Source organism: Myxocyprinus asiaticus, chromosome 26 (assembly GCF_019703515.2).
Source record: "Myxocyprinus asiaticus isolate MX2 ecotype Aquarium Trade chromosome 26, UBuf_Myxa_2, whole genome shotgun sequence".
In the NCBI taxonomy this organism is placed as follows: Eukaryota; Metazoa; Chordata; class Actinopteri; order Cypriniformes; family Catostomidae; genus Myxocyprinus; species Myxocyprinus asiaticus.
Genome location: NC_059369.1, coordinates 13,442,810 through 13,468,649, shown reverse-complemented (window position 1 = coordinate 13,468,649; position 25,840 = coordinate 13,442,810). Strand labels below are relative to the sequence as shown.

Sequence of the window (25,840 nt, the reverse complement as noted above, 5' to 3'; positions counted from 1 at the left end):
CTATGCCCTTGCTGCCACCAGCTGGTTTGTTGAACAAGAAGGAAATGAGACTTTTTAAGAGGCATAAGCAGGTTTACAAAAAGAACAACTGTCCTTTTTCATGATTTTATTGCAATAAAAATGTTGATAAATGATGTAGCCACATCGAAATGTGTGATGCTGGAGTGATCAATCACAAACCTGATAACGGTTTACCCAAGTCTCATATTACAGCAAAACTCAGGAAAAAGATTTTGAGAATATTTTTAAGGATATTCCTTTGGTTTGGATTCACATTTCTTGAGAAACCAACGTAGATCCCTTTGATTCAATACATAGTAAAACATTAGTGCCACAACATCTACAAGTCATTTAAATTATTAATTTTTTTTCTCACCAAATTGCAGATTATTAGTATTTTTTTTAAAGTTAAACATTCAGTAATTACTTGTATACAATTGTATGAAACAGTTTAGAGACTTTAAAGAATTTAACCAATATTCAATAGTATTATTACTATATTAAAAGTCATACATTCATAATGTATGCTATGAAAAATAAATACATTTTTACTGGCCCATCATACTTAAACCTTGAAATGGTAGTACAAGTCACACAGATTGCACAAGTTATGGAATAAGTTAATAGCCCACTTTCATCGTTACAATTTTATTTCAAATCAACTAAATCTGTAAAATGTAGTAAAGGGTGTGCATTATAACATACTTTGGGTTCCTAGGCAAAATGGTACACAGTGTATCTCTCTAAACTGAGATTGAACCCTCCCTGAAGTTGGTCTTCCCAATCAGAACGTTTAGCAGAGTTGCCTTTCCCTCTCTGCACTCTTTCTGGGCCTTTTTGATGATATCATCAAGCTGCGACTCATCCTCTCGCCCAATCAGGTAACCTTTGCCCCCGTAACCATCGGCTACAATATGATAATCTGCAAGCAAGAGATAAAAAACAAATGATCAGCATGTGATGAAATGCCCCACTGTGATTGCTCAAAACTACAGTAAGTAACTACACAAGTTGGCAAAATTGAGTTATGGCAATTGGGTCTTTTAGATTATGATCTGTCAACTATGCTCAGATTAAGAGAAAACAGAGTCAATAAACATTTGGCTGGACAATCAAAAATCTTTGAAGCCATTTTTCTTAGTTTCAGTGTGGGCTAGTCACTGCATTTTGGCTTAGTTGAGCAGCACAGATTGTGCATTATTTGTGGCTCAAAACACCCAGGAGATTTACTGTAAACTCCAAACATTACTATCTATTGTCATATGCATGTAAACTTATGACACAGTACTAAACAAATGCAGTGAACAACAGTTAAATATTACACTAAATGCTCTCACCTGTAAAGGCAAGACCGCAAGCTACATTGCTCCCGAGCATAGGCACTTGTTCTCTGGAGATCTGACTCCAGCATGCATCATTTCCCACCAGAGCGATCACTGGGGTCTGGCATGAAACAATAAGTTACTATTTAGTTGTTATAAACTTTCAAGACAACAGCACTAATAAATCACAATGATGGTCTTTTTAAAAGGAATATTCTGGGATGAATTCTGTTAAGCTCTACTGATTGCACCAATTTCCATAGAAAATAATTGTTGAAACAAAACTGCATTAACAGTTATGCACTTACAATGGATAAAATAATTTGCTAACCTATTCTGTTTAAAGTTCAATTTTGTCCAATTTTACAACTTCGTTGCCATGACAACACAACGCTGTAAACACTAAAACAACCATAAAACGGCGATTTATACAACTTAACAGCTCAAATAATTAACTAGATTTAACACAAAAATTAACGTAAGTGCTTTATAAAAATATAAGCTCCACATTTCTGCCTTTAAACCTTGCAAAAATTGGCCCTATTCACTTCCGTTGCAAGTGCCTCACTGTGACCTCGATTTTTGCTGCTTTATTTTTAAGAAAAGGAGGGACGAGTTGAAGAATATTTGTGGTAATCAACATTGTCATAAATGCTGTCGACTGAAATTAACTTGCATTGAACCCACAATATTCCTTTAACAATTTAAAATATGTACTTAAAATCAATAAAAAAAATATATATCACTAATAATTATGATTATAATATTTAATTATAATAAACCATATCACTAACTGGAAGAATAGCAGCTATAAAAATGACAGTACTCCCCAAAATAAACTTTTCATCTCTTTTCCATGACCCCGGTCCAACCTACAGCTCATTGGTTTAACACTTTAGACTCCATCACAACAAAATTCAACTGGAAACATAAGAAACCATGAATCAAATTATCCACTCTGCAAAAATCGAAAGATCATGAGGCCTAGCCGCCCCAAATTTCAGATTCTACCACAAATCAAATCATCTTCAATATAAACCTATATGGCTGCAATAGACTCACCAATCACACCACCCCTGGCTGGATATTAGAACAATATGACTGCCAAGAACTATCAATATCAGACCTCCCGTTCCTTAATCAATTAAAAAGCATAACTGTTTCAAAAACCCATTTATAGCAACGACTCTGACAGCTTGGTGGAAATCCGATCAAATCACTTGACACACAATATCATTAAATACATTCACCCCAATTTGGCACAACCTGGACTTTCAGATCAATAATAAACCGTTAGCATCAATTCATGGAAAAAAATAGGAATTGCACATTTGCAACACTTATTTCATCACGGCTCACACATACCTTATGAATCACTAAAACAGACATATGACATCGATCCCAATTGCTTCTTGCAATATTCACAAGTTAAACATTGTTTAAAAGGAAAAATCAGCTTACCAAACAACATTCTGCAACCCCCTCCACTGATCAATCAACTTCAACTCATAGTCACACACACACACAAAAAATAAAATAAAAAATAAAAATAATAATAATTCAAAAATATACAAACATCTATTAAAAACAGACAACAACCTCCCTCAATCGTTTCAAGATTGGGATAAAGACCTATCTATCTCAATCGATAAAAACTCCTGGATGCACATATGCAATAACAACTTCTCAATGACCCGCAACCCCAAATTGCAACTCATTCAATATAAAATTCTACACAGAGCTTACCTTACACAATATAAACTACATAAAATGAAACTTATAGACAACACATGCACACACTGCTCATCAAACACTAAAGATTATTATCTACATGCCACCTGGCTTTGCCTACCTATTCAAATATTCTGGACAAACGTCACACATACTTTATCCACAACCATAGGATGCAGCATTCCAGCCTCTCCTTCTGTTTGTCTGCCAGGAGATCTTTCATCAGTTGAACCACTGCTGAAATATGAACAACCCATACTGGTAGCCTTAACAATCGCTAAAAGAATAATCCTCCATAACTGGAAAGACAGAACTAACCTCTTAATATCCCAGTGGCGCCATCTATTAACCGAATACATATCAATAGAAAGACATATAGCACTACAAATAATCACATAGACTCTTTTAATAGATGCTGGACTCCATTTATTAAGACCACTTACCCACCTATGTAATAAACCCACAGAATACCCCCATGTAGATAACAACCTCCCCCTAATGCTGGTGGCATAACCCCCCCACCCCATGCCAGGACCCCCCATATCACAATAACTGACACCTCTAAATATCATATATGAACCGTTTATTTATTGATTGATTTACTTATTTATAAAATTATAATAATATTATTATTGTATTATTATATAATATTACTAATATGTTATATTATCAGAATATTATATTTAATATGTATTTAATTTCTTATACCTCTATAATAATTATTATTATCATATTACTATTGTTATTATATTTACTATCATTTTTAAACCTGTTACTACATTTTTGTTTGATTTAATCTTATTCATTAGATTTAAAAATAATAATAATTATTGTATTGTTTGTTTGTCCTTGTGTACTTTTCCCCAGTTTCTAACACTTCAACCTGTCAGTACTTTTTTGTTTTCTTCTGTTACGTGTTCGTAAATAAAAAAAATTACATTGGAATTTCCAGGCCTGGAAATGTAATGGAAATTAATAAAATCTTCACATCTATTTAAAATAAATAAATAAATAAATAAAAATTATATATATATATATATATATATATGTGTGTAGCAGCGCAAGCCAGAACTGCCTGAACTCTTTGCCGAATTTCACCAAACCCTTGCATAGATACTGTAGGGGCCTACTGTATTTGTTAAATTAATCAAAAGTGTTTGAAGTAAAATAAATCAAAATAAAATCAATAAAAAAAAAAATGCATTCTAATCAATTCTGAACTTTATGCTGTTAAAAGCCTAAATTAATATGTAAACTATCTACTTCTAAAGAATATGGCCCCAATCCATAAAATGTATCCATATACTGACATGTGAAAAGAAGGGATGTTATGCAAGTTGTGGTTTCTACCTTGTGGCGAGTGAAGGTATCAAATTCAGCCACGCTGTATCCTAGGGAACCATCGCCATAAATGATCCATACCTGTTAAAAAGACATAGCAAGCCCTACAGAAAGAGCTCTTTAATGTACTGGGACAAATGCTACCATGGTCATATTACACGGGGTAACTGGTCAAAGAGAGGGAGCAATTAAATACCCATATAACAGAGTCAATCAACTATAATGCTATTTGATTGAGGTAAAAGTCATTTTATTTCCGTAATATGTCACATTTTTGAGCGAAACAGGACATTCCATGCGGGGGAAAAAGTAGGGAGGGATTTGATGTTATACATCAGGGACTGACTGGATTGTGAAAATTATTCCATTATTAAAACATTATTACATTTTAATAAAAGATAAAGACAACCTTTTTTCTTTACAATAATATGCTCTGATGAATCATGCACATTAATACCAGGAACGCATATGAAAAGGTATAGTTCACACAAAAATTTAAATCTCTCATCATTTACGCACCCTGATGCCATCCAGATGTTTATGACTTTTTCTTCTGCAGAACACAAATTAAGATTTTTAAAAGAATATCTCAGCTCTGTAGGTCCTCACAATGTAAGTGAATCGGTGCCAAAATTTTGAAGCTCCAAAAAAAGCATATAAAGGCAGCATAAAAGTAATCCATACGACTCCAGTAGTTTAATCCATATTTCTAAAGTGATATGATAGGTGATAAACAGATCAATATTTAAGTCCTGCCCCGACCAGCAGGTGGTGATATGCACAAAGAATGTGAATTTGCCATTATAGTAAAAAAAAAAAAAAAAAAAAAAAAAAGAAAGAAAGAAAAAAAGGATTTAAATTTTGATCTATTTCTCACTAACACTTATCATATCGGTTCTCAAGACATGGATTTAACCACTGGAGTCTTATGGATTTCTTTTAGGCTGCTTTAAGGTGCTTTTTGGAGCTTTAAATTTCTGGACACTATTCACTTGCATTGCATGGACCTACAGAGCTGAAAAATTATTCTAAAAATATTCATTTGTGTTCTGCAGAATTAAGAAAGCCATATACATCATGAGTGTGAGTAAATGATGAGAGAATTTTCATTTTTGAATGAACTATCCTATATTTTGATGTCATGTTGACTTTAAGATCTTACCTCGGAGTCAGGTCGACAAAGCTTTGCTCCCAGTGCAAACCCTCCTCCCACACCCAGAGTCCCAAAAGCCCCTGGTGCAAAACCAAGCCACAAGTCACACACAAGCACTATGAGTAGATTTGTCAGAGCTTGACAAAGCAGAAAGCTGCACAGATTTCATTCAATATGGTAGCTTAGAGACATTATTATAACATTCTTTTATTTCTGTGAAGGCCCTGCCTCTAACCTGGGTCCAGCCAGCGCAGAGGGCCCCGTGGCCTCATGATGTATGCAGCACTGCCAACAAAATCCCCCCCATCTGCCACTATGATGCTGTCCTCAGCCAACAGCTCATCCACCCAGTGCAAAACTTTCAAAGGGTTCAAATGCCTCTCTGTCTTCTCATCTGCTTTCGTTCTGAGATAAACAGGTAGCAAGATCAAGTATATCAACTGTGGATGAAATCATAGGTCGGAGAATAAAAGCATTCGGTGATGAATTTACTAAACATTCTTAGTGAATTCCACCTGGTGTCTCCTGAGACATTCAAGTAAACAAGCAACAACACAACAGCTTGGATAAGATCACCTGTTAGTTTTCTCTTTAATGTGATCTCCCTCCTTTAGGCTCTGAGGCCATTCCTCTGGGCACTTGTGGCCCTTTAGGGCTTTTGAGAGACGCAGGAGGAAAGAGCCAGCGTCACCTGAAAAAATTAGGAAAGAAAGCCTTGTAACATAGCGCATAACAGGATGTGTTAAAGGGGTCATGACATGCCTTTTTATTATTTTAATATATTCCTTGATGTTCACTTCAGAATCAGAATGAGCTTTATTGCCAAGTATGCTTACACAAGGATTTTGTCATGGTGACAGAAGCTTAGTGCAAACAGAAAGTAACCATATATAAATACAAACATATAAACTGGTGGCCAGAAGTTTGGAATAATGTACAGATTTTGCTCTTATGGAAAGAAATTGGTACTTTTATTCACCAAAGTGGCATTCAACTGATCACAATGTATAGTCAGGACATTAATAACATGAAAAATGACTATTACAATTTGAAAAAAATATTCAGAACTTACTAAACTACTTCAAAGAGTTCTCATAAAAAAATCCTCCACATGCAGCAATGACAGCTTTGCAGATCCTTGGTATTCTAGCTGTCAGTTTGTCCAGATACTCAGATGACATTTCACCCCACACTTCCTGTAGCACGTCTTGTCGGGCACTTCTCACGCACCTTACAGTCTAGCTGATCCCACAAAAGCTCAATGGGGTTAAGATCCATAACACTCTTTTCCAATTATCTGTTGTCCAATGTCTGTGTTTCTTTGCCCACTCTAACCTTTTCTTTTTCTTTTTCTGTTCAAAAGTGGCTTTTTCTTTGCAATTCTTCCCATAAGGCCTGCACCACTGACTCTTCTCTTTACTGTTGTACATGAAACTGCTGTTGAGCGGGTAGAATTCAATGAAGCTGTCAGCTGAGGACATGTGAGGAGTCTATTTCTCAAACTAGAGACTCTGATGTACTTATCCTCTTGTTTAGTTGTACATCTGGCCTTCCACATCTCTTTCTGTTCTTGTTAAAGCCAGTTGTCCTTTGTCTTTGAAAACTAGTGTACACCTTTGTATGAAATCTTCATTTTTTTGGCAATTTCAAGCATTGTATAGCCTTCATTCCTCAAAACAATGATTGACTGATAAGTTTCTAGAGAAAGCTGTTTCTTTTTTGCCATTTTTGACCTAATATTGACCTTAAGACATGCCAGTCTGTTGCATACTGTGGCAAATCAAAACAAACACAAAGACAATGTTAAGCTTCATTTAACGAACCAAATAGCTTTCAGCAGTGTTTGATATAATGGCAAGTGATTTTCTAGTACCAAATTAGCAATTTAGCATGATTACTCAAGGATAAGGTGTTGGAGTGACGGCTGCTGGAAATGGGGCCTGTCTAGATTTGATCAAAATGACTTTTTTCAAATAGTGATGGTGCCATTTTGACAGTAATGTCCTGACTATACTTTGTGATCAGTTGAATGCCACTTTGGTGAATTAAAGTACCAATTTCCTTCCGAAACAGCAAAATCTGTACATTATTCCAAACTTTTGGCCACCAGTGTACATTTAAACATATATACATATAGTGACATAAAAGTAAAAAATAAGATATAACAAAAAAATAAAAAGAGAAATATACAATAGAGCAATAATGTTGTCAGAATATTTTATATGCAGATATACAGTTATGCACAGGTGATGTGATGTATTGAAGAAGAGGTAGGATGTGTTAAAAAATATAAATGAAATATATAGTCAGAATGGATGGATTGGCTATTGCACATGGTTGTGTTGACAAAAAGGAAAGTATTTGGGGGCAGTTTTAACGGTTCATGAGGTAGATAGCCTGAGGGAAAAACCTGTTCCTGTGCCTGACTGTTCTGGTGCTCAGTGCTCTGTAGCACTGGCCAGAGGGCAACAGTTCGAAAAGGAAGTGTGCTGGGTGAATGGGGTCAAGAGTGATTTTATCAGCCCTTTTCATCACTCTGGATGTGTACAGTTCTAGCAGGGTGGGTAGGGGAGCGGCAATAATCCTCTCAGCAGTCCGAACTGTCCTTTGAAGTATTTGATGTCTGACTTAGTAGCTGAACCAAACCAGACAGTTATAGAAGTGCAGAGGACAGACTCAATGACTGCTGAGTAGAACTGTATCAGCAGCGCCTGTGGCAGGTTGAACTTCCTCAGCTGGCGAAGGAAGTACAACCTCTGCTGGGCCTTTTTCCACAATGGAGTCAATGTGGGTCTCCCACTTCAGGTCCTGTGAGATGGTAGTGCCCAGGAACCTGAATGACTCCACTTCAGCCACAGTGCTGTTTAGAATGGTGAGCAGATCAATGTTGGGGTGTTCCTCCTAAAGTCCACAACCATCTCAACTGTTTTGAGCGTGTTGAGCTCCAGGTTGTTATGACTGCACCAGTGAGCCAGCCGTTCAACCTCCCTTCTGTAAGCAGACACATCCTCATCTTGGATGAGGCCGATGACTGTGGTGTCATCTGCAAACTTCAGGAGCTTGACAGAGGGGTCCTTTGCATTGCAGTCGTTTGTGTAGAGGGAGAAGAGTAGTGGGGAGAGCACATATCTCTGGGGGGCACCAGTGCTGATTGTACATGTGCTGGAAGTGAATTTCCCCTGTCTTACTAACTGCTGCCTATCTGTCAGAAAGCTGGTGATCCACTGACAGACAGAGGTGGGAACAGAGAGCTGAGTTAACTTAGTCCATAGGAGAGCAGGGTTGATGGAGTTAAAAGCCGAACTGAAGCCCACAAAAAGGATCCTTGCATAGGTCCCTGGTCTGTCTAGACGTTGAAGTATGTAATGCAGTCCCATATTGACTGCATCATCCATAGACCTGTTAGCTCAATAAGCAAACTGCAGAAAGGGTCCAGTGATGTCCTTCAGGTGGGCTAACACTAGTCTCTCAAATGACTTCATGACCACAGATGTCAGAGCAACAGGTTTGTAGTCATTAAGTCCAGTGATAATACAAGTTTTTTGCACAAAAATCAGTCAAGTTTGTAAAACATGATCATTTTTCACCCTCATTTTGACCCTCTGTAAGAAACGCTCAGTTTTGGTGCTAGTTCTCTTTTAAGACTTGACAGTAAACGCCCACTGTTCTGATTGGCTGTCTGCTCTTGACTGACCTGCTCTCTCCTCTTGCCATCTCACTGCTTACCACCACTGGGCAGGGCTACAGAAGTGATAAGGTGAAGTAAGCTTTGATGTGTTGTTGCGGAGGTGGTTAGATGCAAATGTCTACCACAGTGTGACATCACAATGAAAGATTTTTGAGTTCTGAAACTTACAGTATGCTTGTATAGTACATTGACATCTTATGTGTTAAAACATCAAGGAAAATTAGATTCTTCATTTCATGACCCCTTTAATATACAGTATTAGGGATTAACTAACCACTGTATATTGTAAGGAGGGACACAACTATTGTAACTACATTTATAAGTAGCAAGACAGCAGCTCAGATGATTTCAGAACAGTTTAGCTTTTCCAATGACAAGCTACTTTCCTAGCTGTTTCCAACAAGTAGCTATGTAAAGTAAAACAGTTAGTTAAAATGCTAAAAGGAAGTGTTTCTAGTTTTATAAGTTGCATTTAATGTTCATTTATCTGTTTAGATTTTTGTGTCAAATCAATCAGATTGTAAAATAAATTGTCATCTCATAGTTATAATTTCAAAAAGATACTGCCCCCTTAAATAGCTTTAACCTAGTAACCAGTAGTGTTCCTACCTACTTTTGACTGTAGTTTAACTAATTACATTATGAGTAGTTAATAGCTTATGATACATTATCAAAATAGCTGCCCCGACAACGGTTATTTACTATTATTATGCATTAACTATTATTTATTATGTAAAAGGAAATTAAATGTAGTTTTTCACCCTGAATGGCCACTGTTGGTTTCCAGAACATGTCTGAGTTCTTCAATAGCTGACTCTTGTCTCTGTTGACTGCAACAATTTTACTCCGTCTGTTCAGCACCCGTCCATAACTCAGTCTGAAGTCACACACCGTGCCTATCAGCCAAAACAAAGAATTCTGAGAATTTCTGGGATAAAGGAACAGGCACTCAGCAGAACTACTGACCTTATTCTCAGCATTCAAGAAAGTATAAGTCCACCTGTACAGTAGGTGGCACCATTTCCCACCTGCCAGCAACACAACGTCAGCATCTTTCAAGGCATCTCTCCTGTTCTGTCTGATGTGCAGTGGACTGTTCTTTCCCAGCATGCCTCGAGACATTCCGCCCAGGAAGCAGGGAACACCTAACGATTCCAAGGCATTTCTGTGACAGACATTATATATATATATACACATACACACACACACACACACACACACATACATACATACATACATACACACACACACATAAAGTTGAATTCAGAAGGTTACATACAGCCAAATACATTTAAACTCAGTTTTTCACAATTCCTGACATTTATTGGTAGAAAACATTCCCTGTCTTAGGTCAGATAGGATCACTACTTTATTTGTGGGAAATGTCAGCCTACCCAAGATTTTTGTTTTATTATTATGCATTCGTTGTCATACATTTGGCTCATTGGTCACTTCCACCTGAGAGAGCCCCTCCCTGGTTTTGAATTGAACGGGAAGTTCTTGCCCCTATTTCGCCATTGCAAAACCTTTCTATCAAAGTAACCGGAGAAGTTAAATCACACCCCGTTATCTCGCATTTGCACTCGGTATGGACATAAGTGTTCATAGTGTTTAATTCTGACATTTATATAAATGTTGCATCGGCTGAACCCCAAATTATGTATTAATAAGTCCCCTTTCTGCTGGTCAGAGTGGATTGTGCGGGGGGTTACTACCTCGGTGACCTACAGTTGTGCTCTTTGGCTATTTGGGTGATTTCTGTTATCATTATGATTTAAAAAGGAGCCAGACAACTATGTGATAATAAATGGTTTCATATGATCACTATCCTTAAATAAAAGACAGTTTTTTTGCATGATCAGTCTTATTTTCAAAATCAATGCCAAAATTTCACAATTTCTGCCAGGGTATGCAAACTTTTGAGCACAACTGTATATGAGATTGGAATGTTGAGATCTTTTGAAGATTTGGTTCAACATTTTGGGATTCCCAGATCTCAGTTTTGTAGGTATTTACAGCTGCTCCACCTGCTCTGTACTATTTTTGGGAGTAGCATACACGCTCCTAAAGTAGCAGATATTCTGGGAGTGGTGATTACTACTTTTGGAAAAGGTCATGAGGCATCAGTGTATTACTCCCTGCTAATTCAGAGTCTGGGGGACAGAGAGGGATTAAATGTTAAATGTTGATTCCATGTATATATGTTTTGTTTTTCGTGCCTCCTGTGGGAATCAATAAAAAATGTTAATCACTAAAAGAGTGTGAAATGTCAGAATAATAGGAGAGAGAATTATTTATTTCAGCTTTTATTTCTTTCATCACATTCACAATGGGTCAGAAGTTTACATACACTTTGTTAGTATTTGGTAGCATTGCCTTTAATTTGTTTAACTTGGGTCAAATATTTTGGGTAGCCTTCCACAAGTTTCTGACAGTAAGTTGCTGGAATTTTGGCCCATTCCTCCAGACAGAACTGATGTAACTGAGTCAGGTTTGTAGGCCTTCCTGCTCGCACACGCCTTTTCAGTTCTGTCCACAAATGTTCTGTCGGGTTGAGGTCAGGGCTTTGTAATGGCCACTCCAATACCTTGACTTTACTGTCCTTAAGCCATTTTGCCACAACTTTGGAGGTATGCTTGGGGTAATTGTCCATTTGGAAGACCCTTTTGCGACCAAGCTTCAACTTCCTGGCTGATGTCTTGAGATTTTGCTTCCATATATCCACATAACTTTCCTTCCTCATGATGCCATCTATTTTCTTCACAAGGTTCTTTGCTGCTGTTCTGGGACTGATTTGCACTTTTCGCACCACACTATGTTCATCTCTAGGAGACAGAATGCGTCTCCTTCCTGAGCAGTATAATGGCTGCGTTGTCCCAAGTGTTTACACTTTCGTACTATTGTTTGTACAGATGAACATCATACCTTCAGGCATTTGGAAATTGCTCCCAAAAATGAACCAGACTTGTGGAGGTCCACAATTTTTTTTCTGAGGTCTTGGCTGATTTCTTTTGATTTTCCCATGATGTCAAGCAAAGAGGCACTGAGTTTGAAGGTAGGCCTTAAAATACATCCACAGGTACACCTCCAATTGACTCCAATTAGCCTATCAGAAGCTAATTGGCTAATTGCCTAAAGGCTTGACATCATTTTCTGGAATTTTCCAAGCTGCTTAAAGGCACAGTTAACTTAGTGTATGTAAACTTCTGACCCACTGAAATTGTGATGGTCAATTAAAAGTAAAACAATCTGTCTGTAAAAAAATTGTGGGAAAAATCACTTGTGTCATGCGCAAAGTAGATGTCCTAAACGACTTGCCAAAACTATAGTTTGCTAATATGAAATATGTGGAGTGGTTAAAAAAATTTGTTTTAATGACTTCAACCTAAGTGTAGGTAAACTTCTGACTTCAACTGTATATATATAATTTAGAATTATTTAAAATATAACTATACATATTTAATCACTATATATTAAATTGTTGTTATTTGAGGGGCTTTTTCAGCAAATATTCATATATGCCATTGAGTGCGATTAATTAATTGGCATACCATGTAATTAATTCAATTACAAATTTTAATCAATTGACAGCCCTAGTATAAATATAAGCTGGTTATAAGATGGTTCCCACAGTTCCATTTGCATCATATCATATTTTATGATTATTATAAAATGTATAAAATAGTAATAATAAAGAATGAGTAGGCGTGCAAAACTTTTAACTGGTATAGCATGTATTCATGTCAGGGTTAAAATCCAATATTACTTGTTTAATTTAGGGATCAGGACTGGTGACTAAAATGTTGAACCCATAGGTTCAAACCTCAGAAGGGGTGACCATGAATTGCTCCATTAACTATCTAAAGAGTCTGCTACACAATGAGACAAGGACAAAAAGCTGAAAATTACCTGATATCGTCCACAGGTGTTGGGGGTAAGGTTGCCTGACTGCCTAACAGTATGACAGGTTTCTTAGCTCTGCTTACCAATTCCACACACCTTTGGATCTGGGAAGGGTATAACAGTTAGAGGGCATTCAAGTCAAGATGCTATCTAATCTTCTGTATTTGGGGCAATATTCCAATATGTTCTGTCCTGTTACATGCTATACTGTTATAATATAGAACTTCTAATAAACACAGTTGTGAACATGAATCTTGTATCATTATCAGATAATTGAACAGTTGTTTCTTTACGTTTTAGGGCTGTCAAAATGAACACATTGATACATGCAAATAATGAAATACTGTATGTTTAATGCTGTTCGTTTTTTTAATGCATTTATTTTATTTTTTTTTTTTCAATTTGATGCGATATCAAGTGCAGCACGCATTTCTTAGAAAATAAGGAGATACATTCTTCAAATCAAACCTAACAAAAGTCATTTGGCACTCTTTGTATGGTGTAACTGAATTATCATCAAAGCTCAATAAGTGAAATACCACCCCCAACAATGAAATGATAATGCAAAGGCATGCAACGGAGTACGGCATGTGAGATTACATCAATAAAGAGTGGGAAAAGTGGTTTTCTGATTGGATAGAATTTAATTGAAAATTGCGTGCTTGCATTTCTGTGTTTGCATTTCAAAATATTTTGCGAGATACAGATTTTGTTTGTTTTTTTGCACGAGAAAGATGCGTAAAGTCCAGTGTTGCAGAAATCTACCTCATTCCAGTGTCATTATACAGATATGCACATACAGTATTTTTCACTTGGAATGTCATCCACACAAATTGCCGCAAATTGATTAATAGTGATTAACCACTTTAATCAACTGATTTTCCAATACAGAAATTTGCCAATAACAATTTTTTGGAGAAGTTTCACCTCATCCTCTGTGGCCTGAGGGATGTGAACAGGAAGTGGGGACAAATCACAGGTTTCCCAAGCTCCAGCAAACAAGTTAGATAAGTGATTATGAAGATACCTGTGAGATGACAAAAAAAGTATTTCAAATGATTTTAAGTCACACTTAGGAAAGTTGTAACAAGTGTACTCACTATTTGTTTCCTCATTACATACACTGGCGGCCAAAAGTTTGGAATAATGTACAGATTTTGCTGTTTCGGAAGGAAATTGGTACTTTAATTCACCAAACTGGCATTCAACTGATCACAAAGTATAGTCAGGACATTACTGATGTAAAAAACAGCACAATCACTATTTGAAAAAAGTCATTTTGATCAAATCTAGACAGGCCCCATTTCCAGCAGCCATCACTCCAACACCTTATCCTTGAGTAATCATGCTAAATTGCTAATTTGGTACTAGAAAATCACTTGCCATTATATCAAACACAGCTGAAAGCTATTTGGTTCGTTAAATGAAGCTTAACATTGTCTTTGAGTTTGTTTTGAGTTGCCACAGTATGCAATAGACTGGCATGTCTTAAGGTCAATATTAGGTCAAAAATAGAAAAAAAGAAACAGCTTTCTCTAGAAACTCGTCAGTCAATCATTGTTTTGAGGAATGAAGGCTATACAATGCCTGAAATTGCCAAAAAACTGAAGATTTTATACAAAGGTGTACACTACAGTCTTCAAAGACAAAGGATAACTGGCTCAAACAAGGACAGAAAGAGATGTGGAAGGCCAGATGTACAACTAAACAAGAGGATAAGTACATCAGAGTCTAGTCTGAGAAATAGACGCCTCACATGTCCTCAGCTGACAGCTTCATTGAATTCTACCCGCTCAACACCAGTTTCATGTAAAACAGTAAAGAGAAGACTCAGGGGTGCAGGGCTTATGGGAAGAATTGCAAAGAAAAAGCCACTTTTGAAACAGAAAACCAAAAAGAAAAGGTTAGAGTGGGCAAAGAAACAGACATTGGACAACAGATAATTGGAAAAGAGTGTTTTGGATCTTAACCCCATTGAGCTTTTGTGGGATCAGCTAGACTGTAAGGTGCATGAGAAGTGCCCGACAAGACAGCCACATCTATGGCAAGTGCTACAGGAAGTGTGGGGTGAAATGTCACCTGAGTATCTGAACAAACTGACATCTAGAATGCCAAAGATCTGCAAAGCTGTCATTGCTGCACATGGAGGATTTTTTGATGAGAACTCTTTGAAGTAGTTTAAAAAGTTCTGAACTTTTTTTCAAATTGTAATAGTAATTTTTCACGTTATTAATGTTCTGACTATACATTGTGATCAGCTGAATGCAACGCTAGTGTATGTTTTACACATTAAGATATTAATAATACCATTGTAAAATATTATTTAAATGATGTGCATGAGACTCTAGTCATACCAGTGGTCTAATAAAACCTGTTATATTTTACATGGAGAGGGTCCCTTCATGGAGGACACCATGTTGAGATCACATGACTCACTTTATCTTGTTAATTCCCGTTATCTGACACTTTTGCTCTTGTAATACATTTTGGCTGACTGTGAATGACACATTTCTACAATGGCATCAGTAACTGAAAGCTTATGCTTTCGTAAGGTGTAATACTTCAAGGCTCAGATGACTGCCATATTGGCCATTGCTACATAAAATTACTGAAAAAGCACTACAAAAATGACTGAGTGCAGCTTTAAATGTGATTATTTCTCCTTTATTAAGGAGATCAAGTGTTAAATTAATAGTGTATGTAAATACGGAAAAATGTTTACCATGCAATGATTTTCCCCATCAGCCCTTTGGGTGTGTTTTTAGGGGCAAACTCTTTTTCCACCACATGGTAAGGGTAGAGCGTGTCTATGGGAAACTCAATAAACACTGGGCCTGTGAAGTAAGCAGAGCATTAAAAATAATTGCACTGATACTGATAAGGTATGACAACAAACAGTATTCATTCCAGCCAGGTCTCCTAAGCAACCAAATTGGCCCGGTTGCTAGGGAAGGTAACCTCCTCGTGGTCGCGATTAGTGGTTCTTGTTCTCAATGGAGCACGTGGTAAGTTGTGCATGCACCACAGAGAGTAGCATGAGCCTCCACGTGCTGTGTCTCCGCGGTGTCATGCACAACGAGCCACGTGATAAGATGCGCAAAGTGATGGTCTCAGAAGCGGAGGCAACTGAGACTTGTCCTCCGCCACCCGGATTGAGGTAACTGCGCCACCACGAGGAACTACTAAGTAGTGGGAATTGGGCATTTCAAACTGGAAGAAAAGGGGATAAAATGTTTTATTTTATTTTATTTTTTTACAAACAGTATTCATCGTCATACAGATTTAAGGTATAGATCCTCCCAAAATTAAAGTACTGTCATCATTTACTCACCCTCACGTTGTTCCAAACCCGTATGACTCTCTTCCGTGGAACACAAAAGATGATGTTAAGCAGAAGGTTAACCTCAGTCACCATTCACTTTCATTGTATGGAAATAAGATGCAATGAATATGAATGGTGATTGAGGTGTTTCATAGAAGACAGCAAGTGATACAGGTTCAGAACATCATGAGGGTGAGTAAATGACGACGAGAATTTTCAGTTGAATTATTCCTTTAACCTCATCAACTCTGTGGACCTGGTATGGGGTCTGTGGGTGGGGCCAGGAGTGTATTATAAGTTTAGGATCACAAAATAAAAGTCCCCGCATCCACAAATCAGGCATATGTGGCACTATTTGAAAGCTTAGGCAGGGCTCGACAATAAGGACTGCCCGATGGCCCGGGGCCAGTGTGAGAAAGATTCGGGCCAGTTGCTGGAACTGTCACTTGCCCGATTGGGCCAGTGCTGCATTTATAACATTAATGCAAGAAAACAACAAGCGAGAGAGCACAAAAATGACACGGAGCGAACAAAGTCTTCTAATCGAGCAGCGAGCGTGAGTATATTTATCTCGCAAAGACACACAAATGCATAATATACTGGATGCGCCAAGGCACAGTCGTGTGCATGCACAAGATCGGGCAGACACCGAACGCACTCTACTAGTGCTGTCCTCACTCTTTTCCAAGTGTCTTAGCTGCAGCTATTACCAATGTGTAGAAAATAGCAGGGAAAAAAACCCACTTAATGAATTTCGTAGCGGGATTTAACGTCTTGTGCAACATTTTAAGTATCCCCACACATTCCATGTTCACAGTGCGTGAAATCCTCACATTTTTCACTTTTACATGTTGGTGAAAATTAGTTCTCCACACATTGGAACACAAGAAATCAACAGTTTCTTTCTATAGGACTGAAAATCCATGTCTCTCTGTGCATATGTCTCATCATCATCTCTCTCTGTGCAGCGTAGACTGTTTAACATGCATGTGCTCTCGTAGGACAGAGCGCCAGTTTTATTCCCACTGTAAAAAAAACAAACACATTTTCTTTCATTAATTCGCCTTTAAAGATGAAGCGCCGAATGAGACGTAATAAACTTTGTTAAACCCCAGTTATACACGTGTCTGGAAATCATGAGCTGCTCAATATCCAAAATGTAAATATACATTTAATTAGGTAATGTTTCAAAACGTAAATATTAATTCGACATGATAATGGCGTTTGATATGAAAAGAAGCAAAATCACTATGGCTATTAGGCTATTATTATCAGAGCTGTTCAGCTGCAGGGTGAAGATGAACATTTGAAACAGTCTACTTCATATCATCCTCATAAAACACCTGTTACACGTCTCATTTCTGGACCATACAGGTATTTTTGTTTTTGTTCTTTGTATATCAGTCAGTGTTGGTCTTGTTTGGGTTGTCTGATTTCATGTTATATACACATTGTTAATTCACAGATTAGGCCTAATATCTACCTACTGTATATTACACATCACAACCGATTTAGTAGCAAGTCTGTTCTCTCAGCCGATAATCAGATTTTTAACTCAGTGAATAATCTTTGATCCTTCTTGTGAAAACACTACACATGGGCAAAAGTTGCATGACAGCATGACTAAACGGGTGACTGAAAACCCATCATCTCATTGGCTAAAAAGCACATGTGTAAATGGCAGGATGGCTGAGGTTAATATGATGCATTTATAGCTGCAAAGAGCATATATGGGATTACATAAGGCATAAATCATATCTTGCAAATTATAAATGTGATTCAATTTTGGGGGACATTGTATTTTTTATTTTTTTCTCACCTTTTCTCCCCAATTTGGAATGCCCAATTCCCAATGCGCTCTAAGTCCTCATGGTGGCGTAGTGACTCGCCTCAATCTGGATGGCGGAGGATGAATCTCAGTTGCCTCCGCGTCTGAGACCGTCAATCCGCGCATCTTATTACGTGGCTTGTTGAGCGCATTACCACGGAGACATAGCGCGTGTGGAGGCTTCACGCTATTCTCCGCGGCATCCACGCACAACTCACCACACGCCCCACCGAGAGTGAACCACATTATAGTGACCACAAGGAGGTTACCCCATGTGACTCTACCCTCCCTAGCAACTGGCCAATTTGGTTGGTTAGGAGACCTGGCTGGAGTCACTCAGCACGCCCTGGATTTGAACTTGAGACTCTAGGTGAGGTAGTCGGCGTCTTTACTCGCTGAGCTACCCAGGCCCCTGGGGGGCATTGTATTAAAAACATAAGATATGTAAAAAATATTTATTTTTGGACATATTTATTAAAGCCATGATGGTAAAAACAGCTATTTGTCATTTTTGTGTTGGGGCCAGTGAAAATTTTGGCAGGGCCAGTAAAAATCTGAAGCACTGGCCCAATCGGGCCAGTACAAAAAATCCTTAGCGTTGAGCCCTGGCTTAGGACTTTTTAACTTTTCATAGAACTCCATCACTTTTGTATTTATGTTACATAACCAGGATGTCTTTCGGGTCTTATAAGACATTCTGTAAAATGAGACCAATGCAATCATGCAATTAATGCACTGTAAGATGAGCTTTTAAATTTGGGTCTGAAAAAACTGCATTTCACTTTAGGATACTTTGTTCTGGAACAATCTTTGAACAAAAATATTTTGATATTGTTAAACTGTGCTGTAGCAAACCATTACCTGGTGTGCCAGACTGTGCGATGGCCAAAGCTTTTCTTACAGTAGGAACAATTTCTCTCACAGTCCTCACTGAAGCACAGAACTTACAGAGGGGCTTGAAGAGTGACATTTGGTCAATATCCTGCAGGGCACCTCTACCCTGCAAAAACAGTCAGAGAAAATATTACTGACAAACCTCTTTTTAGGGACAACAGCACTAAGAATTTTTTGAAAAATTAAGATTCAACTGGAAATTTGGATTATATTATATGAAAAATGAAATGACTTCTTTTGTTTAAAGACATTGAGGGGACATGCCCCTCTAATGCTAAATCTTTTTTGGTAAATTCTTGACTGAATTTGAATCATTAAGTTACTGCAATGCATTTGAAAAATGAAAAAGTTTGATATGGACAGGGACTTACAGTAATACCAAATTAAAGAAGCACATGTGCATTTATTACATCAGTGTTTTATAAAGGAATTTCAAAATGATTTTTATGATCAAATCCTCACTTTCATGCCAAGTTCTGTAAGAATCCTCGCTGAGTCATAAATCTAGTGTTTGCACAATATAATGAAGGATTTCAAGCAAGCCAACCTGAGCAGAGAGCAAACCTGCAGGTGACATGCACATAAAGTGCATGTGTAAATGACTCATTTGAATTGAAAAGGGGCATTTCCTGACCTGCAGGAGAGTAGCGGCAGCACCACCAATAAGAAGCAGCGGTGATTCAGCCATCTGAGCATTCTTCACTGCAGTCACTGTGTTAGTCAGCCCTGGTCCTGCTGTTACTGCAGCCACACCGACTGTGCCTAGGTCAGCAAAACAGAAGATTATCAGCCTCCTCTATTGCTACTGATGTAAAAAAATTAAATACAAATAAAAACGTCCCGGGTTCAATACTTGTTAAGCTCAGTTAACACCATAATGTCGATTACAACCAAAAAAACCATTGTCAATAATTTATTTTAAAAATGTCATAAAAAAAGGAAAAAATCACAGTTACAGAAAAGTACTGTAATGGGGCCAGTCCATTTACATTAAAATACACATCGTTACAAAAACCACAAGTAAACCCATATGACTTATCTCTTCTGTGGAAGGCACATGATGAATTTTTGAGGAATTTCCTGGCCACTCTTTTCCATTTAGCGAAAGTGAATCAAATATGGTCCCTTTAGACACGTTGGATCAGGTTTGACATCAATGACATCATGGATGCTCCATGTACAAAAATATGTTTTCTGTTTACAATTCAATCTTACCAGAAAGTCTTGCCACAGCATCAGCAGCAAACACAGCTGTGGCCTCGTGGCGGGTGTCAACAATGCGGATTCCCAGTTTCTCACAGGCCACCAGGATGGGTGAGATGTGTCCTCCCACCAATGTGAAGACAAACTTCACCCCATGAGCCCGCAGAACCTCCGCCACACTCTCCCCTCCATGCCGAGGGCTCTTTTTCTCTGTCTGAGAATGGTGGACATTGGTATAACTATACGCACTATGCTAATGTTGAAAATTGCATCTTAATTGCATCTAAATTTAGCTGCACATTGCCATAGGAGGCTTATTCTGAAAGGAGATGCAGACTTAAAGCCTTTAAGATAGTCGTTCACAACTTGTGCGTTGCAGCCCAAAAAAAGGGTCATAGATCTGTTGTGATAGGGTGGTGAACACCAGGGGAAACTAAAGAGAAACTTATAAAAACCATTAAAACACCCAGACTATGTTGCACTTCACTTGCAATGTGAAGGGTTCCCATCCTTTTTAAACCAATGAATTTCCAAAAATTTTCCAGTTATTTCTGATTACTATAAAAGGTTTAAAAAAAAAAATATTTTTATTCAGATCAATCCACAAATGAATTGAATAGACTTGAGCTGGACACTATGGCTTCAAGTTTAACTCTACACAAGGGTGATTTCTAGCTAATTAAATATTTTAGAGCAGAGCTAACCACAAAAACGCATATTCACTTTAGAAATCTCCATGATTTTTCCACGACTTTTAAGATTTTATTAATTTCCAAGACTTTGCCAAGCCTAGAAAACACTAATAATAAATAATTATCTGATATTTCCAGGTTTTCCATGACCATGGGTATGGAGGATGAAACCTGCAAAAAAATAAAAATAAATAAATCCACATGTGTGCACAAATACATGTATAATTAATTAAATGTCCGAGGAGACATACAAATAATTAAATACATTAAAAAATAAATAAATGCACCCATCAACACAAAAACAATACAATATAAAACATGCATAAATATTAAAGGAAATGCTAAATTGAAAGTTGATCAGCTGATGTTTGATTGACATCCTATTATTAGCATACTGCACAAAAGGAAAATAAATACGCAACTACATATGGAAATAAATTATAGAAGAAATAAAGAACTAAAAATAAACTTTACATTTTTGCATTTCCCCAACCATGTTTTCATGTTTTGTTATTTTTGCATTGATGGGTGCATTTATTCCTTATACTTATTTAATTATTTATATATATCCTCGCATATTTAATTATTTATAAATGTATTTATGCACGAATATGTGGATTTGTTTATTGATTATTTGGCAGATTTCGTCCTACACACGTTGGAACCCTGAACAAGGATGTGTGTTGGGAGGTAAACTGGCTTAATAAATATAATTAATAAAGACATAAATAAATTAATGTTAATACTTGATTTCAGGGCATTTTGTTGACTTGTGTATACTTTTGAACAACAAAAAAATCTAAATAAAATACAAATCTGGATCCTGAAGCAAAACCAGTTGAGAACCAGAGTTAAAAGCATGCATTGGTAGTGTTAAGCTCAAGTTCAACCATTATAAAAAGTGTGAAAACAATAACCGAACCAGGGGCATGTCAGCCTGACAGTATGATCTTCCTACAGATTAAAGGATATAATATGCCAAACAAGCCAGACAGGACTTCCAGTTTTTTGCTTGCATGACAGTTCAAATAAGTTTAAGAAAAATTGTAGTGAAGTGCTAGGTGATGGTGTCAAATTGCAAAAGGTGTTGTCTAAAAGGTTACTTTTATAATTCATTGTTTGCGTACCTTATGAAATAGCTGGTAAAGTAAACCAAGTTTACTAGCTGCAAAGAGCAGCGCCCCAAGAGCAGCTCCCAGAGAGCAGCCCAAAAACACACCAATGTCCATCGCTTGCGTGGGAGGACAGCCTCAAACTAATGTCCACCTGACCTGTTACAGACCTGTCCAGCAAAAACAAGAAAACAAATAAATAACCAATGACATTACGATGAAGCGAGCTTCGTGCAGGTACTGGATAGATGAATAACCTGATTTTTTCATGTCGCTTGGCTGTCAAGTCTGGTCTTAGCATGGCTAGGTTAAAGTCAAACAACATACCTGCCAGCTTTTTCTCCACGGATGTAGTCTTCTTCTTCTTCTTCTTCTTCTTCTTTCGGTTTTGTGGCGGTTGGCAAACAAACTTATTGCGCATTTCCGCCACCTACTGAGATGGAGTGTGGAGCATCAACGTTGAGAAAAAATGAACAAATAAAATAATAATAATAAATATCTGTACTAAATTATTTTAATTAGATTGGTTGCTTTTAAATAGTCTAGTAAAACCTTATAAACTTCTGGTGACTTTCTTAGCAAATTCTGAAGTGACAATCCGTTCATACCTAATGACTTGATTTGATTTTCGAGCATGCCCCTATCATTATTATATCCTATGCACTGTAATAACACATGCTCCACTGTGTCTGGTAGTCCACATGTGCTACACAAGCCTGTATCATGTTTTCCTATGATATGTAAAGACTGATTAAGTGCTGTATGCCCTATTCGGAGACATGATATAACCGAATCCTCCATTCTATTACCACAAATCAATCTCTTATGACCTATTTCCCTTTGAATTCTGTACAAGTGCCTTCCTTTTCCCTCCTTATCCCACATTTCCTGCCACATTCCTTTTATTGCTCTTTTTATTAACCCTTTGATTTCGAACTGAATTAATGGTATACTTATTTCTATTTCTGAATTTTTTGAAGTCTTCTTGGCTATATCATATATTTCCTCATTCCCTTCCACCCCTTCATGAGCTGTTACCCATACATAACATATTTATATTCCTTGATAATGTAACCTGTATATGTTTGTAAAATTTCTAATAATATATCTTGTCTTGATGATGATTTCCCGTCCATTAAACTTACTAAAACAGAAAAAGAATGGGAGCAGAGCACATTTAATGGATGAGTGTCCTCCACCCACCGAATTGCCAAAAGAACTGCAATAATTTCTGCTGTGTAAACAGATAAATTATTTGTTTTCCTTTTTATTTATTTTATATTTAAACCGGGGAATGACCACTACTGAAGCTGTTCACCCAGAATCTGGATCTTTTGATCCTTCAGTATATATTTGCAAACAATGACTGTATTCTGTTCAAAGTATTGCATCACTGCCAGCTGCTTCGAAATACATCTTTGTTTATCCATAATTACGTTCTTCAACTGGAGATCGACTAAAGGAATGGGAAATAACCAAGGTGGTATAATAGGCATTGCTATTGTTGGACTAACATCCACATCAATTATACCCATTCGCTGTGCTTCTTTATCAGCAGTCCATCCATAGCTCTCCAAATTTGAATACTCATATTCCCAGCATTTCTCCAGTACTTTCTTTACTAGGTGATTCTTTCCATGTCCTTTTACTGAAGTCCAATATACCATTCTTAATTGCATTCTTCTAAACTCTAATGGTAATTACCCCATTTCCACTTGTAATGATACTACTGGTGATCTAAATGTATCGCAACATATTCTTAATGCCTGTGACTGAATTATGCCAATCTTTTTTTTCCACGACAATGATGCTGAGCTATATATAAAACTACCATAGTCAACTGTAGATCTGATTAGAGCACTGGATATTCTCCAAAGTGATTGTCGGCTAGCACTCCAGTCTGTTCCAGCCAAACATCTAAGTATATTTATACCCTTCTTGCATTTGTCAGCTATTTTCTGAATATTACTACTGAATGTCAATTTTGAATCCATCCACACTCCCAAAAATCTTACCATTGATACCTGCTCTAATATCAGATTGTAAATTTTTAATTTAACTTTAGGCCTTTTTTTTCTTTTTTGAAAAACATATTACCTGTGTTTTAGAGGCTGAAAATCTAAATCCCCAACAGTTTGCCCACTTTCCTACTTCGTTTATAACCTCCTGTATTTTTCCCTACACATAACTTACATTTCTTCCTCTCTTCCATAATGCTCCATCATCCGTGTGTATTGATCTTCCTATCTCAGGTCTTACGTTGGAAAAAACATCGCTTATCATTATATTAAAAAGTATAGGACTTGAAACACTTCCTTGAGGCGTTCCATTATCAGCTGAATATATTTTTGAATACAATTCTCCCACCCTAACTTGTATTGTCCTGTCCATTAAGAAACTCATAATCCAATTATATAATTTCCCTTTTATTCCATTTTATCCAGATTCATTAATAACCCTTCCCTCCACATCATATCGTAGGCCTTCTCTACATCAAAGAACACTTCCACTAGTACTACTTTGGTCACTTGAGCTTTTCTAATATCATTTTCATGACATATATTCAAATCTATTGTGCTGCGACCCTTCCTAAACCCATTCTGATATGGGTTTAATAGCCCCTTACTTTCCAGCACATATGTCAGACGTGACATCACCATCCTTTCCATTATTTTACACAGATTTGATGTTAGAGCTATGGGTCTGTAATTCATTGGATTTGAATGATCTTTCCCAGATTTTGCAATAGGTAAGATAATTCCATGTTTCCAGGAGGACGGCAGCTTCCCTTCTTCCCATATCATGTTAAAAAGATCCAAAATACAATACAATGAGGAATCTGAAAGATATTTAACCATTTCATAGCAAATTTCATCCTTCCCTGGGGATGTATGTCTCACACCCACAAGAGCCTGTTTAAGTACATACATTGAAAATTCAACATTAATTGTTCCAGGGGGTCACGTGACGCCATGCAAGGAGCAGACGTTTGAGCGACGAGCTCTGCGCACTTTGCTGAATTTTCGATTATTCTCATGTTATAATCTGGTGAAATTTGAAACACCCAGTTACACATTTGCCCTTTGTTGCAAAACATGGCAAAGAAGTCAAAATCCTCAGGCTCTGGAGACATTAAAAGACATTTACGTGTTCAGGATGAAAGCCCCGACAGGCTTACAGACCGGGGACTCGATTTGGATGGCGCGGCGGGAGAGGAGATCCAGCATCAGTTGTCCAACATGTTGGTGATGTTGACGAAGATTTTTGCTGACTTGGAGGATCTCGCTGTAATACGTCGATCGATTACGGTGATGGAAATAAAACTCTCTGAGTTAGGTACAAGAGTGACATGTTGAAAAACAAATCGATTTTCTGGAATCTTCGGAGAGGGAATTAACCGCTAATCCACCCGCGACCAAAGTTGATTTGGAACATCTCCTTGGAAAGCTTGAAGATCTTAAAAATAGAAGCCGCAGGAATAATGTTCGAATTGTTGGAATTCCTGAGCATGAGGAGGGCAGAGATATGGTGAAATTCCTAGATGAGTTTTTCCCGAGTCTGGCCAACATAACAGGCCACAAGCTGGAAATTGAGCGAGCTCACAGAGTCCCTGCTCACAGATCTGCTGAGGGAGAAAGGCCCCGATCGATT

The 25,840-nt window shown here is 37.4% G+C and overlaps 1 protein-coding gene across 8 annotated transcripts; it reads right to left on the bottom strand.

Moving 5' to 3' along the window:
• Nucleotides 1-68: 68 nt before the first annotated feature.
• On the bottom strand, nucleotides 69-22,568 carry LOC127416954 (2-hydroxyacyl-CoA lyase 2). Of its 8 annotated transcripts, none has more exons than XM_051656584.1 (16): nucleotides 22,517-22,568; nucleotides 22,205-22,359; nucleotides 20,398-20,599; nucleotides 19,817-19,944; nucleotides 19,150-19,288; nucleotides 15,861-15,972; nucleotides 14,066-14,165; nucleotides 13,145-13,242; nucleotides 10,264-10,400; nucleotides 9,997-10,131; nucleotides 6,124-6,238; nucleotides 5,783-5,952; nucleotides 5,557-5,627; nucleotides 4,404-4,475; nucleotides 1,338-1,443; nucleotides 69-922 (listed from the first exon to the last, which is right to left on the bottom strand). In XM_051656584.1, exons 2-16 carry the CDS (start codon nucleotides 22,304-22,306, stop codon nucleotides 744-746), a joined length of 1,866 nt encoding a protein of 621 aa, XP_051512544.1. In that variant the 5' UTR covers nucleotides 22,307-22,359; nucleotides 22,517-22,568; the 3' UTR covers nucleotides 69-743. The 8 variants fall into 8 exon arrangements, 4 of the variants coding, with proteins under 4 accessions (XP_051512544.1, XP_051512545.1, XP_051512546.1 ...); XM_051656585.1 differs by having other exon boundaries at nucleotides 22,447-22,544; XM_051656586.1 differs by lacking the exon at nucleotides 22,517-22,568 and adding an exon at nucleotides 21,109-21,248 and having other exon boundaries at nucleotides 22,205-22,349.
• Between the last annotated feature and the right edge of the window lie 3,272 nt (nucleotides 22,569-25,840).

Bases quoted from the DNA above. Each gene is read 5' to 3' on its own strand.
- LOC127416954 (XM_051656584.1), bottom strand. From the start codon at position 22,306: ATGGACATTGGTGTGTTTTTGGGCTGCTCTCTGGGAGCTGCTCTTGGG. The intron at 5,628-5,782 runs GTTAGAGGCAGG...GTTTTGCACCAG, and splicing joins TCTGCGCTGGCTGGACCCAG to GGGCTTTTGGGACTCTGGGT. The intron at 923-1,337 runs GTGAGAGCATTT...TCTTGCTTGCAG, and splicing joins TTGCGGTCTTGCCTTTACAG to ATTATCATATTGTAGCCGAT.